At 31.6% G+C, this 17,631-nt stretch overlaps 2 protein-coding genes and 1 non-coding gene across 3 annotated transcripts; 2 read left to right on the plus strand and 1 right to left on the minus strand.

The window, feature by feature from the left end:
- The first annotated feature begins 2,754 nt into the window (after positions 1-2,754).
- LOC145118228 (U2 spliceosomal RNA) lies at positions 2,755-2,950 on the plus strand. Its single transcript, XR_013713193.1, has one exon. It is a non-coding gene; the product is annotated as a U2 spliceosomal RNA (small nuclear RNA).
- A 1,436-nt stretch (positions 2,951-4,386) lies between these two features.
- On the plus strand, positions 4,387-9,865 carry LOC145115863 (portal protein). The gene is made up of 19 exons (XM_079052221.1): positions 4,387-4,658; positions 4,824-5,342; positions 5,427-5,671; positions 5,768-5,902; positions 5,997-6,121; positions 6,207-6,365; positions 6,459-6,564; positions 6,662-6,767; positions 6,871-6,981; positions 7,068-7,231; positions 7,317-7,434; positions 7,523-7,747; positions 7,853-8,043; positions 8,126-8,293; positions 8,382-8,625; positions 8,712-9,080; positions 9,174-9,368; positions 9,440-9,511; positions 9,589-9,865. Exons 1-19 carry the CDS (start codon positions 4,611-4,613, stop codon positions 9,745-9,747), a joined length of 3,459 nt encoding a protein of 1,152 aa, XP_078908347.1. The 5' UTR covers positions 4,387-4,610; the 3' UTR covers positions 9,748-9,865.
- Positions 9,833-13,053, minus strand: LOC145115864 (vacuolar cation/proton exchanger 3-like). Its single transcript, XM_079052222.1, has 12 exons — positions 12,609-13,053; positions 12,251-12,487; positions 12,050-12,117; positions 11,867-11,895; positions 11,571-11,767; positions 11,268-11,480; positions 10,817-10,960; positions 10,619-10,735; positions 10,485-10,538; positions 10,275-10,391; positions 10,094-10,190; positions 9,833-9,996 (listed from the first exon to the last, which is right to left on the minus strand). Exons 1-12 carry the CDS (start codon positions 12,657-12,659, stop codon positions 9,983-9,985), a joined length of 1,338 nt encoding a protein of 445 aa, XP_078908348.1. The 5' UTR covers positions 12,660-13,053; the 3' UTR covers positions 9,833-9,982.
- Between the last annotated feature and the right edge of the window lie 4,578 nt (positions 13,054-17,631).

Here is a 17,631-nt window from a genome sequence, read left to right on the forward strand (position 1 = left end):
GATTTTGCTAAATATGAGATTAAAAGAGTCGTGTGGAATTAAGTGAGTAAGCTCTTGGGGCCGACGAGTTTACTTTTGACTTTTTTAAAAAGCATTGGAACATACTTGAAAATGTTCCCAATGCTATAGTACACTTCTTCCAAAAAGAATCACCATTCTCAGGGGTTGTAACCCGACGTTTATAACTTTCATTCCAAAATTTAATCGCTAAAAGTTATTGAATGGTCTTACACCCATAAGTCTTATTGGAGGTCTTTATAAGATAATCGGTAAATTGCTAGCAAATAGAATCACTAATGTTATTGATAGAGTTATTAGCATCAAACAATTGGCTTTTATCATAGGTCGCCAAATCATGGATGGTCCGCTTATATTGAACGAAATCACAACATGATGCAAAAAGATGAAAAAAGCTTATGATTTTTAAAGTCGACGTTGACAAAGCCTAAAACTCCTTATGTTGGTATTTCTTTGATGAAGTAATGAAAAAAGAGTTTTTGTATGAGACGACAAACGTGAATTATGTCTTGTTTGGAGTTATCTATGGCCTTGATTTTGGTAACCGGTTCGCCTATGAAAGAGTTCCATGTTAAGGGGAACTTAGACAAGGCTATCCTTTATCTAAGTTCATTTTTATTGTCACTATGGCAGGTTTACATGTGGTGGTAAAAAAAAAGATATATACTTCCTCGAGAGGCATGTGAATTCGAGTTTGAGATATTCACATGTCTCTTTTATTTTTTATGTGTACGACATCATATTTTTAGGGAAATGGTCCAACGAGAATGCATGGAGTATTGTGCGTCGTTTGCAATGTTTTTTTTCTAGTTGTCCGACTGAAAATTAAGTTATAAAAAGTAACTTAGCGTGAGTTTGAGCTGGGTTTCAAAATGTATAAGACATGTCTGATTTTATTAGACGTGGGGCTTTAAAACTATCTATTTTGTACCCCGATTGGTGCTAAAATTACGTGTGTTGATTGGTGGAAGGATGTGATTGGAAAGTTCACGGCAAAACTTTCCAATTGGAAGGTGCAAATGTTGACGGTGGGTGGTAGGTTAACTTTGCTTGAATCGGTTTTTGGAACATATTTTTTCGAGTTGTCTGGTCTCGATTGCTAGATTGCTATCTGGACTCATATTTCTCCATGTGTGGGAGTTGGATATGCATGGCATGAGAATGTTTCAATTGTTTGGATAATTTTAGGGTTATCGGATCCAAAAAACAATGCTTTGACACGGTTCTTAACACGTCATGTTGTAGTAGGACGGACAATCGCAACAATTTGATTTTTAGAATAAAGCCAAAGAAAGCGGACTTGGTGGATTACATAGTTTCCTGGCCTCTATTTTTGTTGTCGAATAGAAACTACATGTTAAATTTGAATTGGGTAGCTTATGCACCAAATCATATGTTAGCTATTAGCTCTTTGTATTTGTTTTCGTAGCATCTTTGCTAACGTGGGACATCGCTTTGCTGTCGGTTATTCCTTTTTTGCATTTTTTTTTCAGATTTTAATCATAGATATATTTTTGTATTGCAAGCAATCGTAATTTCCTAACTACACTTGGGTATTTTGCTTAATACCCTTTGTGTGCTTTATAATAGCACACTTACAAACTATGTTGATTCGAACACGACACTTAATTTTTATTTTCTTATAAAAATCCAGTTTAACGGTGCCCAATATGAGTATTTATAGTTAGTTACTAAAGCTTATCCGACTCGTGTTTATGGTGTCACTATCCCTTAGTTTCCTTACTTCGCATATACACTTCAAGCTGCCTATCTAATTCACATAGAGAATGTTGTAGAGTAATCACATCACACCCCTTAGACGACTCATAAAACTTAGTCACAAAGCTAAATTTTGTAGGTCCTTAAGCTTTTGAGTTTATTGCTCAAGATGACTCTTTTTTGTTTCAAGATTTTTCTAGGACAGCAAAAAAAGGTTTTGAATCGTTTTTTTATTTGGTACAAAAATTTAAAACATTCCATACCAGGCAAGTAAATGTTATTAGTTTTACAATTTGTACACAAAATGGCTATTTTTTATCCCGTGTATTTATATTTTGATACATAACTTTCAAGCATATCAATTCATTTGGGTTAGTCCACACCATTCAATACAACTAGAATGGTATTAAAGTCGTTTTTCCAGGCTAGTTATTTATGTAAGGAATATAAAGCACATAGGATTTCATAGATTTGCATACAAAGGGTCTCATACTTGTATAAGCTATAGCATTTTTGTCGAATTTTATGAATTTATGTAACATAAATGGCATTAACGTCGTGGGAAAAGAAACACGTGATAGTATTTGGGTAAGGAGTCAATAATTATTAATGATTATTTGTTGCAAACGTGTGATTGTAATATCGGTTTTATGAATAGTTAATGTTTTGAATATGATTATTAGAACTATGTAAAATTTAAAAGGTTGTGTACATGTATAATAATAAAAGATACAGATGAGGCGTGGACTACTGGACTCATTTGATCAATTTTCATTGTAGTTAAAATATGATGGTGATAAAATATATAGGCTATAGGCAAATGGAGAGCCGTAATATAGAGTTATCTCCATGAAGTAGTACATTATTATAAGAGAGATATGGTATAAGTTTGTATTTGAATATATAATAACTAGGAAAGTAAAAGTAGAGGGAGCACAGCATCCCACATCGGGTGAATGAAGAAAGCAGGCAACAGGGAGGCGAGTACAAAAGGGGAAGCCCACGGCTTTAAGAAGCATACCTTTCTCGGCCTTTTGGCTAAGATCAAGTGTAGTATCTGTTCTTATCAGTTTAATATCTGATATGTGGGCCATCGGCCCACTCGATATTAATCTTATTTTTTATGGGGAAGGCCCGTTACAGTAGCTTGCTGCTGGGGTATTTCATGCGTCGCCTTGGTCTTACACTACTGCCAAGGCCAGGCGCACCCTTCCAATCCAGTTTTGAAAGTGTTATTTTCGTGGTCAGTTAGCTGTGGTTTCCAGTAACTAGTAACTACTGCTGTGATTTCTAAATTCCCATTAACCAATTGTTTAGATTGTAGATGTAAGTAACTACTATAAGTCAGATAGATGGTCTAACATGTGGACTTGGAGGCCTTCTGTTATGGGCATCGATTCTAAAAGCTTATAAGCTGAAAACAGCAATAATACACTATTTTAAATACCAGACCAATTAAACCTCTTGTTATACATTATGGATTTTTTGTCTTACACTATAGTTACTCATACATACGCTCTGGATTGCAATTGCCTGCTGAGAAGATCACCCCCTAATTAAACCTCCATCAGATCCTTGTCATGCCACCATGCTTCTTAATTTGGTGTTACAGGTATGCATGACAGATGCAATCATCCCCACTGAATCTTACTATTTAACACTTTCCAACTCATTTCTTGAAGAGTATGTTTTTTCCTCCCAACGACCCCATTAGATTGAGGTGTGCATGCCTCCAAAATATGATGATAAAGATCTAATGTTGGATAAGAAATGGTGGGGGTGCAAGAGGGAAGCAAGAAAGGGAAGGAAGTTTTGGTTGTTTTTCCAAACCCCATGGCTTTAGATGAGTAGCTAGGTATCTTTCTCTTTCTTTCCCTTTTTAGAGTAACACAATATTGTGGGAAGTTTTGATCACCATTGCACCACGAAGCCACCATCACTTCATGGTGGATAATTTGTGGCTCTTATTCAACCCTTGTAACGATCGATTAAGTGCTTAAGGGGTTAAGATTGAAAGCTAAACCCTAAGTTTCATTCTATTTATGATGTTTATGAAAAATGTGGTTTATATGTTGATTTTTAGTCAAGGTCTTGGCTATTAAAATGCTCCTGTCCTTTTTCTGAAAATAAAAAAAAGAATTGGTCTCACCCTACCAATTCTTACAAACCATGTAGCAGTGATAGTTGGCCTCAACCTACCGATTCTTACAAACCACAGGGACCAATGATGTAATTTTGTTTAAAGTCAATGGTCACTGTTACATCTATAAAAAGTGGACATAATTCAAGAAAACAACCAAATAATAAGGACCAAAAATGTAATTTTCTCTAAAGTATTAATGTCAACTAATAAAATAAAATACAGATACAATCTTACCATTTTCTAATGTAATTAACACCTGGTTTAATAATTTTATTCAAACTTTTTTTCAGTATTTAAACCATAACGTTGTCAGCTTTGTCAACAAGCCAACGAATGTTTGTTTTTAAATATATAAAAATAATCCAAACCATCACTATTCACTATCATAGTCTGTAATTGGGCATTAGTAATTTAGTATACGAATAGAGGATGTCGGTGACATATTTAAAAGTAGAAGGGCGAAAATGAAACTATAAGCCATTAAACAACTAATGAATGAAGCCACTTTTTTCAAACTAGCCGTTACAACTTACAAGCTGAAAGCCTGAAACGCTCTTCACTTTGTCTTCTCTCTCATCTTCATCACCCATCAAGAACTCGACTCATCTGCTAAAACACACATCACATTCTCATCGTTTCTTCTTCTTCTTCTTCTTCTTCTTCTTCTTCTTCCTCTCTCTCTCTCTCTCTCTCTCTCTCTCTCTCTCTCTCTCTCTCTCTCTCCATAAACATGTTCACAGAGGGATTAGACGAAAGGGCACTGAACTGGGTTAAACAGGTACGCACTTCAACTCTCGATTTTGAAATCAAGAATGATTTTCATCAAGTTTGTGTTGGTTTATAATAGTTGCTTTGCATTTTTCATTGTAATTCCTTTTCGATTAAGTTGGAAAACTGAATTTTATGGAATGTTGTGTTCATAACAATCATATGGTTCTAACAGGGGTTACAGAAAGAGCAAGAGACGCGTTCACCTTTAAGAGAGACTTCAATAGATCACGAATACCCAATTATTCCTAAATCCCCACTTTCGTTTAATTCCACAACTTACAAATCCTCGAATCTACTCCCACCCCTTAAATTCTATTCTAGCATACTTGGATGTCATAATCTTGAAACCAACGATTATGAAGAAGACGATGATGATGATTATTGTGATGATGATGATGATGAACACGAACATGAACATGAACATGATGATGAGAGTGTCGGATCTGCTTCAGATGACATGGACTTAACTTATTCCGATGAAGAAACCTTCGATGAACAAATCCTGAATGTCAATCCAGTTACACTTCCACCTAACAAGTCTACTTTAAACAGAGGGATAATAAAAGACGATCTTTGTATCGAAGTACCTCAAAAACCCAGAAAACTCACCGAAACTGGATTGCATGGTGGGCCCAGTTCCCTTTCAGCTGCCAATCGTTTGCGTGATATGTTACAACCTCGTAGTGCCTATGTAAGCAAGTTTATATAAAATTTCATACAATCTATAAGTTTATAAAAGTTTATTTTGTTGACGTTTAGTGATAAAAATGTATAGGGTACACCTATAGCTGATTTGGGAACTCCAAGTGCACCTCCAATCTTTGAAGAACACATTCCCGAGGTTGAAGATGAATCAAGTAAAGAATCTTCACGGATTTCAGGAATTGATCAATCACACCATGAAGTAAATATGCCAGAAAATGTTCATGTGAAACTGGAATCTTGTGTTAGTGACAGGGAGCATGAAGCCATTCATGAAAAAACAGCAAGCTCACTAGATCATTTAACTTATTATAACAGGTATTATCAGTTAATTATCATTGCTTTATATAAATTACATTCATTCATGTTCTTGTTTAAAGTATAACTAACAAAAATGTATGCTTCTTTTAACAGTGGTCAAAATCCATGGCAAACTTTAATTACTTATGATGCGTGTTTTCGGTTATGCTTAAACGCATGGGCAAGAGGGTGTACAGAAGCACCTTTGTTCTTAAATGATGAATGTCGCCTTCTTCGCAATGCTTTTGGGTACATATCTTATTTTATTCTTTTTGTCAATTTCAATATTAATTGCAATTTGCAAGGCTTATAATTAATGGTTTTGTTTTTGCTTCTTTTTTAGACTACAAAAGTTATTATTGCAACCTCGAGGTTTCAAACCGAGTAATGGAACTGAGAATCCAGATAATAATAATAACGCATGCCCCTTGAAAGTAAAGAAAGTGATTGGAAAAATTAGGGTTGAAGGTATATATATGGTTTCTTTTACTTATAAAAAAGAATTTGTATCTTATTACTTATAATTGACTGAATTTGCGTATGGATTTGGCAGTGAAAAAGATAAGAATAATCCCACAACGAAAACTTAAAGACACATACTCTCAACAAAGTGCTATTTATGTGCAAGCAGGAGTCGAGTATATTAAACATGTTTCTTCACTTGTAAAAAGCAAAATCAATGCATTGGGAATCTCTTCTTTTTCATGTGAAGGTTTGTTTGGTGTTTTTTTTATCCTAAAAATCTAATGAAATTAGACATTTTATGTTTTTCTTTTAATAAAAAAAAGATGTTGTCATGTTGCAGAACCAGTGGCATGCTTGTTGCACCTAAAAAGTTCTCAAGAACTTACAGAATCGGAATCGGCTTTAGGCATTTGCCTGAGGCCCGGAACCGGTGATTCCCATGATTTGTAAGCTTCTATTATATTGTTAACTCTTGTATAACTTTTAAAAGGGTACTCAAATATGATCTTAATAATGTTATATATATATATATATATTATATAGTTTCCCAGAGAACCAAGGAGATGCCCTTTTAGTAGAAGTTCAAGGGGAGAAAAGGAGCATTCAGGGTCGAGCAGTTATTCCAGTTTCGTCTCTACATGACAATCCTGTAAGTGTTTTGAGCGTCTAACATAGGACAAATTGTAGGAAAAAGCAACGTATTTTGCTTTTTTTATAAGTATAAAATTCTAAACACATTTCTTTGTAAACAGAATGATAGAATCAAATGGTGGCCGATTTATTATGAAGAGAATGAATGTATCGGGAAAGTCCAGCTTTCAATCAGCAGTACAATTGCATCTGATGAAACTACACACCTCAAGGTTTGAAATAATGAAATAAAATTAGTTGTTCACGAATGTTGATTTGTGTTTTTAATTTGTTTTATAATTTTATATTAAAATCACAGTGTGGACCTGTTGTGGAAACACTCGCGTATGATTTACTATTGGAAGCTGCCATGCGAGCACAATGTTTCCATGCACGTAACTTGTGGGTAGTTGAACCTTGGAAATGGTTACTCACAGAGTTTGCTGATTATTATGGAGTCTCAGAATCATACACCAAACTCAGGTACTTAAATTTTTCTTGATTATTAATAATAATGAAACTTTTCTATATATAGTTTTTTCACTTTTACTAAAACTTTGTTGTTTAGGCATCTTTCACATGTCATGAACGTTGCTACGCCTACAAAGGATTGCTTAGAGCTCATTTATGAACTACTTGTACCCGTTATGAAAGCTAGAACTGAAAGAAGACTCACAAGACAAGAGGTAAGAAAAACCCTAAAATGTTCTTTTAATCCAGTGACTTTTTTTATCTAAAATGTACTTTTGGGTACGTTTTATTATCATTTTGCAGAAAAGCTTGTTATTGGACTGTGAAACGCAAATGGAGAGTCTTCTTGCACTTTCTTTCCAAAATTACAAGTCATTAGATGAGAGCTCTTCAACAGGTTTATCAGACATGTTGATTCCAATTCCAGAATCTGCTTCACCAGCATTAGCGCCAGCTGTTCAATTATATACTCTTATTCATGATATCCTCTCTCCAGATGGTCAAACTTTGTTGACCAACTATTTACAGGTGGAGAAATCGTATAATTAATGGTTCATAATATATAGTGTAGTGATGAATATATTTTCTTGTTTGTTTAAACTTTAAAGACTTTTGTGTTTTTACTTTATACAGGCAGCAGCAAGAAAGAGGTGCAGGAAATACATGGTGGACACTGATGAGTTTGTAGCAAGCAACACTGAGGGCTTTCTTATGGACTCTATTGCAATTACTACAGCTTATTTGAAAATGAAGAATTTGTGCATAAACTTAAGTGATGAGATAAAGACAGACATCAAAATACATAATCAACACATACTTCCAAGGTACATGCATAACTTGCAAAAAAAAAAATTGTAATGTTTTGTAGCTTGTAGTAAAAAAGAATAATACCTTTTTTTTTTTCAGCTCTATTGATCTCTCAAGCATCACAGCAGCTGTTTACAGCAGTGAGTTATGTAAAAGGGTTAAAGGGTTTCTTGCAGCATGGCCTCCTTCAAGTCCCCAACCTCATGTCAATGAACTTCTTATAGCAACTGCAGACTTTGAGAGGAATCTTGAGTCATGGAACATCAGGTATGTTGGATTATTAAACTTCATTTCCTCAAATCATGTATCAAAATACTGAAAAAGATTGTTGATTTTCTTTTTTTTTGCTTTTCAGTGTACCTCAAGGTGGTGTAGACTCGAGAAACTTGTACCATAATTACATTATGGTTTGGGTTCAAGATATGCAACTTTGCTTACTTGATTTATGCAAAGCAGAAAAAGCCCCATGGGGTGGTGTGATCACAAACTATTCCACTTCACCATTTGCTGAAGATTTATATGATAAAATTAAAGAAATGTTGAGTGAGTATGAAGTTGTGATCAATCGATGGCCACAATACACTTTGATCTTGGAGAATGTAAGTTTATAACTGTATCAGATTTGTGTATTTTAGTCTTGATGTTAATGTTGTGATTGTAAATGTTTTTTGTTGACATTTGAAAGGCTGTTGCGAATGTGGAAAGAGCAATTATGAAAGCACTTGAGAGACAGTATGCGGATATTTTGACACCTTTGAAAGATAGTATTCCAAAGAGGCTTGGGATTCAAGTTCAGAAACTAACAAGGAGACAATCAACAGCCTTGTATTCAATTCCTAATCAGTTGGGAACTTTTTTAAACACCATCAAGAGAGTTCTTGATGTTTTGCATTGTAGAGTTGAAGATAAATTGAAGTCATGGGCGTGTTATCTTCCGGTCAATGGAGGGGACAAGAAGTCAACTTATGGAGAGCAAATGAATGCAGTTACTGTGTTATTTAGAACAAAGTATAAAAACTACATGCAAGCTATAGTGGTTAAACTCACTAGTAATGTAAGTAATAAGTAATAACCATAACATACAATCATTAATCAATCAAGAGTTGTATCTTGTAAGTTGTAATTACTGTGTTGATTAATTACACAGATGCAAGCAAGTCGAAGCACAAGACTTCAAAGAATTTTGGAGGAAACAAAGGAAGCAGATGGAGAGGCTGAAGTGAGAGACAGGATGCAACTTTTGTGTTCACAGCTTGTGGAATCTGTATCCAACTTGCATGAGGTTTTTACAAATCAAATATTCATTGCTAGTTGTCGTGGGTTATGGGACAAAATGGGACAGGTGAGATTGATTGAGATCTTTTTATTAAAAAAATCATATGTTTTTTAACAAGAATGTTGTATGACTTACAGATTGTACTGAAGTTTCTGGAAGGAAGAAAGGAAAACCGTGTCTGGTACAACGGATCTTATTATGCTCTTGGAGTAAGTTATCTGAATTTTGTTTGTTGCACGCCAAGTGTTTGATAAAATGTCTGACATAGAAAGGAACTTTTTTGTAGGTTTTGGATGATACATTTGCTTCCCAGATGCAACGATTGCAAGGAAATGCACTGCAAGAGAAAGATCTTGAACCACCTCGCTCAATTGTGGAAGCAAGATCTATTCTGTGCAGGGATAGTAACAATGCAACAGATACTTCCACCTACTTGTATTTTTAATAGCAATGCTCTCTTGTTTTATATGTTTATATGTGAAATGCCAATTCTTTTGTAAAGAAATATTATTTATATGAATAACAATTAGTGGAAAAGGGGGTTGGTTCCCTTTTAAGTGTAACATGTATTTTACTCCTGTTCAAAATCTTTATCATTATTCTCTTCTGTAACAATTTACATCACACAGTAGTAGTAACATACAATTGACTTGAAACTCTTGATGATGGATTCAAAGCTTTTAAGGTTTATCTTCTGCAAAACCAGAGACAAAAGCCACTTCCATAAAAAATGTAGAAGAAAAAAGGTCTAGTCAAAAAGTCAAATGAAAGAGAAGATGCCTATAACTTACGTATAGATAGAGGGTCTATATGTACAAAGAAACTTGCAGCAACTATCAAATAGCAAAACACAAGCATTACTCCCTTGAAGTAATTCGATGTTCCATCCTACATATATATAAAAGAACCATTTTTAAATGAAAATTTTAATTTAGTCAAAGTTTTGTAAAAAAATATAAATATGAGGCTTACTTGCAACATGAAAGCCACTACCAGAACTGTTATAAAAAGAGTTGCTGTCTCAAAAAGTTGAAAATTTAGGTCCAAAGGACGCCCCATGATCCACCCAACAACCACACAAAATGGAATCTGCAGTTACAAACACACAAATTTTAAAATAAAAGTTGGTATTTGTTCTTTAAATTAAAATTTCTTTTAATATACAAAGAAAGAAACACTTACAGCAAACATAGATATTTGTGTTGAGGAGCCAATTGCGACTCCTAAAGAGATATCCTGCAAAGATTGTAACCAAAAATATTTAAAAAATAAATAAATAAAATGAATTATGATTCTTGTAATGACTAATAGCTTACAAGCTTGTCTTTCATGGCAAACATGATGGCACTTGCATGTTCTGCTGCATTTCCAACAATAGGAAGAAGGATAACACTGATAAATGCTATAGGGATATTCATTGCAACAGATGCACCCTATAAATGGAAATCATTTCCATGTCTATATTTTAGAAAATAGGTTCGTTGATTATTAGTTTAAGATAATTATTCGGATACCTCAATGGTGTTGACTAGATATTCTGAAAGAATGGAAATGAAGAGTGTCAAGATGCTGAGCCAAATAACACATTCATACTTTGAAATATCAGGAGATTCTTTATCATCATCATCATCTGAATTGTCTTCTTTTGGGCTATCTTCCTGATATTTCTAAATCAATGTTAGAAAAATAATGTGTTTATATAGATAAAACGACAGATTATTATCTTACTGTTTCTGTCTGACATCTTACATGATATTATCTTAATGTATTCTCTCTTTCTAATAAAGAGCATATAATCTTAATGTATTCTCTCTTTTGTCCTTTAATGTTCAAAAAAAGGGAAAGTCATGGCTTAATTGTTAATGAGCCCATAATATAGGGACTTTGCTGAATATTTTGCTTCGTTTTATTACTATAGTATATGCTTTCTTCTAAAAGGAGAGTGTATAAATGCCAATCAACAACCTCAGTGATTGGCGAATATGAAGTCTTCTGTGTAGTCAATTGAAAAAACAGGTAGGCCCCATATGCAATAAGCATCACACAACTGCTAAATCTTGAAAGGGCCAATTCTGACTTTCCAAAATGCAATTCAGTGTGTGTGAAGTGAAGAACAGCAGGGAATAACAGACCCATCACTGCCATTAACAGCAATCCTGAGCTCATCACAGCATTCGACTGCAAACAAATTGGTATTCATCAAAAATCCAAGTATGTTGAAAGGATTCAAGAAAAGTAACTTTGACCTCGTTTTGTTAATTAACTTACCTTGTCAAAAACCTGTTCCTTTTTAGGAAGAAAGATCCCTCCACAGAAAAACGCGCATCCAAGAACAAGCAACATGTTTGACAAAATTGACCCTAGTAATGATTGTTGTACAACTCGTAGCATACCATGTTTCATTGCGTACATTGATATTATCAACTCTGTCGCATTGCCAAAAGTAGCATTCAGAAGTCCCCCAACTGCAATTGAAGTATTATTAACTTTTTCTTTGTATTGAAAACGATCTTTGTTTTCGTTAAGTCAACAACAATGTCAAGCTATCGAATCAATGAACAAACCTGTAGGCCCGGTGTAGAAAGCCAATTGCCTGCAGAAAAAAGAAGCCAAAACATGATCTAAGTTGAGTACTAATTGCATTGATCAAAATCGTTATCAAAAATTACTTTCGTATTTGATTATGTTCATCTTAGAGTTTATTGTTTTATTGAATTTTTTAAAATAAAGATGAAAAAGATCATTACTCGGTAGCCCAACCCAAACGTTCTGCCAATGGTATGATGCCCAATAAGCTCAAGAAGAAGACCCAACCCTGATATATATATATATATATATATATATATATATATATATATATATATATATATATATATATATATAAAAGATAGAATTAATACAGAATAGGCTTAAAAGTTAAAAGGGTATCACGAATATAAGTAACTTACATGATTACCAGTCAAGGTATCAACAAGCATAGCTAAGGGGCCAAAAGGTATAAGTAAATTAATCTTATTAGAGAATAAAGCAATCTTTATGCTGGTTATCACTTTACACCATAGTTGTTTTTTGTCACAATTTTCTGAAAACTGTTTCATAAAAAGCATATTTCTATTGGTTGATGCGGAAGTGGATGTGCTCTGATCATGTGGCTCGATAATTGACTTCACCTCTAGCGAGCCCATCTGTGAGAATGTTTGGTGTTAGAGAAACTCATAAGGTTCTTGGTCTTATGATAGACTATGGATATGGTCTTTATAAGATCAATGGTCATGGTCAAAATGAGGAAAAAAGAGTAGAACTCACTTCAATACGGGGATTGAATCCTAACACCTGCGGATTATTAGCATTGCCCATTTTTATTATCGATGATGTTGTTGAGTAACCAAGAACACGAAGTTAATTGAATCTTCGCTCAAAAGAATGAGTATAGATACTCCATTGAACTCCAGACAAAGCCACTTAACCCCACCAGGAATCAGTTCACAAATCCCATGTAATTTGTTAGCTTGAATGGATACTATCGAAGCGGACAAAACAACAAACACATGGTGGGTAAGCAAAATTTCTTCAAGAAAAGCAATCGAGTGTAGTTCACATCTTTTCCGCAGCAAATTTACGTCGTATAGGAAGAGGGGAGGCTAGGAAATTTCCAGGAAAGTGCGAACCTATGATTAAAGTCAACAATTTTGGCTAAGTACCCCTTAAATGTCAAGGAAATTGAAGAGTGTTTCTCCATTGGATGTGAGGTGTCTAATGATGAAGGTAGGAAAATGTGAGTTGTTTAAATATTTTTAGTAAAAAGTCTTTGAATTAATTTGTTGTTTGCACGTTGCAATCAAGAATCAAGAGGGTGCGGAGGGAATGCAATGACGGAATCAATCCGTTTACTTTCCACATCAATATATGGTTCTTCGTTGAACCCTAGAGTGGTCTATGTCTTTGAGGAAAATGTATTATTCATACAAGTTAATAATCAAATGGGTAATAATTGTTACTAATTGGTTTTTGACAAGGGTTAATTACTAACAATTCTTTTGAAATAATCATATGATTTTGTTTAATTATAATAAATATTTTATTCTTGCTTTTTGTGTAAAAAGATTCATAAGTTTTCACAAGATTCATTGGCATGCAAACTTCGGTTGTAAGACTTGTGGAGTGGTCATGCCATTTGTGAGAAAATTCATGAAATAAGCAAAAGTTAGAGGGTGTTTTAAGGAAATAACCATGAAATTTTGAGTTTTGGAAAATGACCACGAGATCTGCAGAAGGGGATCCGCAGAGAGCTCTGCGGATCCCTTTAATCCTCTGAGGAACGATGCACAGTACTCCGGAGCCCTCTCTGCAGGATTTCGTGATCATTTTTCAAAACTCAAAATTTCATGGTTAATTTCTTAAAACACCCCTTAACTTTTGGTTATTTCATGAATTTTCTCCAATATTATTGGGCTCTAATTCAGTTAAATTTTTCGTATAAACGACAAGTTCTTGTTAACAAGGGGATAAAACCATGTCATGTCGAGCCACTCCGTAAGGTCTAAAGGCTAAAGTGGTGTGCAAATAATTAGACAATGAAATCATACATAATTAAAGAAGGTTATTTTTTTAAAATCCTTATTTTATATATATATATATATATATATATATATATATATATATATATATATATATATATATATATATATATATTGTAACACTCGTAGATTTGAGCTAGTCAAATTGAATATTATAAGTGTTAAAATTGACTTTCTGATAGAATATTATTTAAGATAAATACTTTTAACCAAATTTATATATCTTATAAAGCTAGCATTTTTCCTTGAATCTCATGCATTTAAAACTCCCAAGACCATTCAACTTATACAAATTAATTTATGATTAATTGGAATATTATGATTTGTAACTCTAAAAACTCTTCAAATCTTGCTATTTAATTGATGAGTTAAATGAAATATTTAGCATATATAAGAAATTTGTAGATTACATATTGCATGTATGTCAACACAAAATGATAAATTATATTTGTAGGGTTTGAAGAGTTATGTGAGTGGTTCCATAGATGTAAGAAAACAATTGCAACTTTTCCAAATATAAATTCATGTAAACTCAAATTGGGTGCATTTAAAGTTTTAGATATTAACCAATGTTCAAATTTAGGTATGTTAATCAACCATCAAGCTATTTAGATAATTACTTCTCACGAGCTTTTGGTTAATCAACCATCAAGCTATTTATCAGTTAGAGAAATTAACTTTGTTAACATGTATATATCTTTATGTTGTCTCTCTCTTTTTTATGTTAAAAAAATATATTTTATGTACAAGAGAACATTATTCAACATGTATTTTATCCTATGTATATAATATGTTAGTTTCTATTGCTTATTTTGTTATAAATAGGGCTAACTCGGGATGTTAGAAAGGCCCTCTCTAAGATAGCACACCCTGATGCCTAACATCCTACTGCTGGAATCCATTCCACCTGTCCTAATCTATTCTTACCTTCAAAGAACAACATCATAGTAAGATAGGTTGAAGCTGTTGGGGAGATAGATAACATTGATGGAGTTTTTTATAATTGATTTTGATGAAATGAGTTTACAATTGTATTCCAAATTGTTGGTGATAATGACAAATTAGAATGAATGATTTTTAATATGATATGCCTTTATTGTTGAAAACCAATAATTATGTGTGTTATAAAATGAATTCTTTATATTCTACCAAAACTTATATGGATGTATCAAAGTTTAAATGTTTTTATAGTAATAAAAATAAATTATCTTATTACATTTGTCAATTTTCTTTTTTCCTATTCGTTTTTTATCGTAAAGGAAAAGTAAAATAAATAAAATATTAATATTTTCATAAGAAAATATAAGTGATAAAAATATACCTCAAGTGCAACACCCATCCTCCCCTAACCCACTCTTAACATATATATATTTTTTAAGATTGGTCGCAATACATAACAATTACTACAGTTTTGAAAATTGAAATCACCATTTTATTTTGACCGTCCATTCTCTTCCAATATTTCATAGCTTTAAGGAAAAAAAATGAAAGTACAATAAAAAATATGATATTTTTTTTTTAAATATAATAATGAAAATTTTCAAATAAGTAGTTTTAATCATGTGTGTTATAAAAATGAATTCTTTATATTCAGACCAAAACTTATATGGATGTACCAAATTTTAAATGTTGTTATAGTAATAAAAATAAATTATCTTATTAAATTTGTCAATTTCCTTTTTTCCTATTCGTTCTTTATCGTAAAGGAAAAGTAAAATAAATAAAATATTAATATTTTCATAAGAAAATATAAGTGATAAAAATATACCTCAAGTGTAACACTCCTCCTCCCCTAACCCACTCTTAACATATTTTTCTTAAGATTGGTCGCAGTACATAACAATTACTATAGTTTTGAAATTGAAATCACCATTTTATTTTGACCGTTCATTGTCTTTCAATATTTCATAGCTTTAAGGAAAAAAATGAAAATACAATAAAAAAATATGATAGTTTTTTTTTTTAAATATAATAATAAAAAATTTAAAATAAATAGTTTTTAATTAGTAAAAAGTAATAATTGTTTAAAATAACGTAAAACTATATAATAGATTATAATATATTAAAAATTATTGTTATTTGAAATAAATAATAATAATAATAATATAATAATAATAATAATAATAATATAGTAAATAAAAAATATTCAAATAAATTATTTATAAATTAGTTAAAAATACATATAGTTTAAAATAATTTTAAATCAAAAACTTAATTCAATTTGATTCAAACACAATTTTTTATATCTTTTTTATCGTATACTTAAAATTATTATAATATTAGTTACAACTTAGTATAAAAATTATTATTTGAATGATAAATACTTATAATATTGTTTTTATAACATATAATTGTTAATATTTATATTACATTATTAGGCACAAATCAAGAGTTTAAAACTCTCACTACAACTCAATAGTTTTTTTATTTATTTAAATGTAATTATGATTTCAAATTTAATGTACTTTTCCTTTATATTTTCAATTACATTCAAAAGTTTTTTAAATTTATGGTTATTAAAGTGCAATGCTTTTTTATTTTCCACTTATTTATTATACACAATGTAGCTATAGTAGTAGTATATAAGTAAATTTTTATTAAAAAATCATATGTTTGAAAAGATTTGTGATTCAAAATGAAAGAGTTGAAAAAAAAAAGTTTTGTTGCATCAATGGTTATTTCAACACAAATTATTTATAACATTGTTTCTATATATCAAATGTATGTTGATTTCTAAATATTCATTTTGAATGATTTATAAGTGTTTAATAAGTTTTGTTTGATGTAAATGTTATAATGTTGTAGTGTTTTATTTTATTAAAAGCTATAGTGTTTTTCATACTATTTATTATTTGTTTTATATACAAATCGACATACGTTTTATATATAATTTTCACAACTTAAAACGTTCTATAAAATTATCAAAAGTTGTAGTATTTATTTTTTTATACTACTTTATTTTTTTTATACATAGAAATCAATATATATTTGATATATAATTTACACAACATAAAACGGTCTATAAAATCATGAATTAATAGTGGAAATAACGAATGATATAAATTTATTAAAATTAATAAAACTATTATGTTAACTATAGAGATTGTTTTGCTATTGACATTGGTTTTACATGTATAAATATTAAATCACAAATTGTTAAATGTTATTATTTTAATTAAATAATTATATTCACGCGCAACGCGCGAGGATTGGACTAGTTTATAATATAAGTGACAAGGATCGGAGTACCGGGGCTACCCATTGCTCAGCCCCCCTAATCCTCTATCCTATTATGTTTTTAATAAGCCCACAATAGTTGACTAAATCATTTGAGAGCAAATCTCATGAATTAGAGTTTTTATTCTATTTAGTCAAATTTACATAATTAGTCTTTTTATATTTTCTTCTTGCAGTATAAATTTGTTATGTTATGTTTCTATAACTTCCAACACATACTTTCCACTACCACAATACAAATACATAATTCATATATATATATATATATATATATATATATATATATATATATATATATATATCAATCATAATTCTTTTAGATTCACGCCTTATTTAAAAAATATGTGGTTATAGATGAAATAATAAAAAAAACGTTGTATTTTTTTTATAGATTATTTTTCTCGTCGTTTTTTTTTTCAAAACTAAAAACTTTATCATAGTATTCGAAAATAAAAAACACTTTAATATATTATTGTGATGTATGCCCCCTCGTTAAAAATCATGGCTCCGCCCCT

The sequence above is a fragment of the Lactuca virosa genome, chromosome 5 (genome assembly GCF_052849685.1).
Source record: "Lactuca virosa cultivar CGN04683 chromosome 5, Lactuca_virosa_CGN04683_v6, whole genome shotgun sequence".
Lineage (NCBI taxonomy): Eukaryota > Viridiplantae > Streptophyta > Magnoliopsida > Asterales > Asteraceae > Lactuca > Lactuca virosa.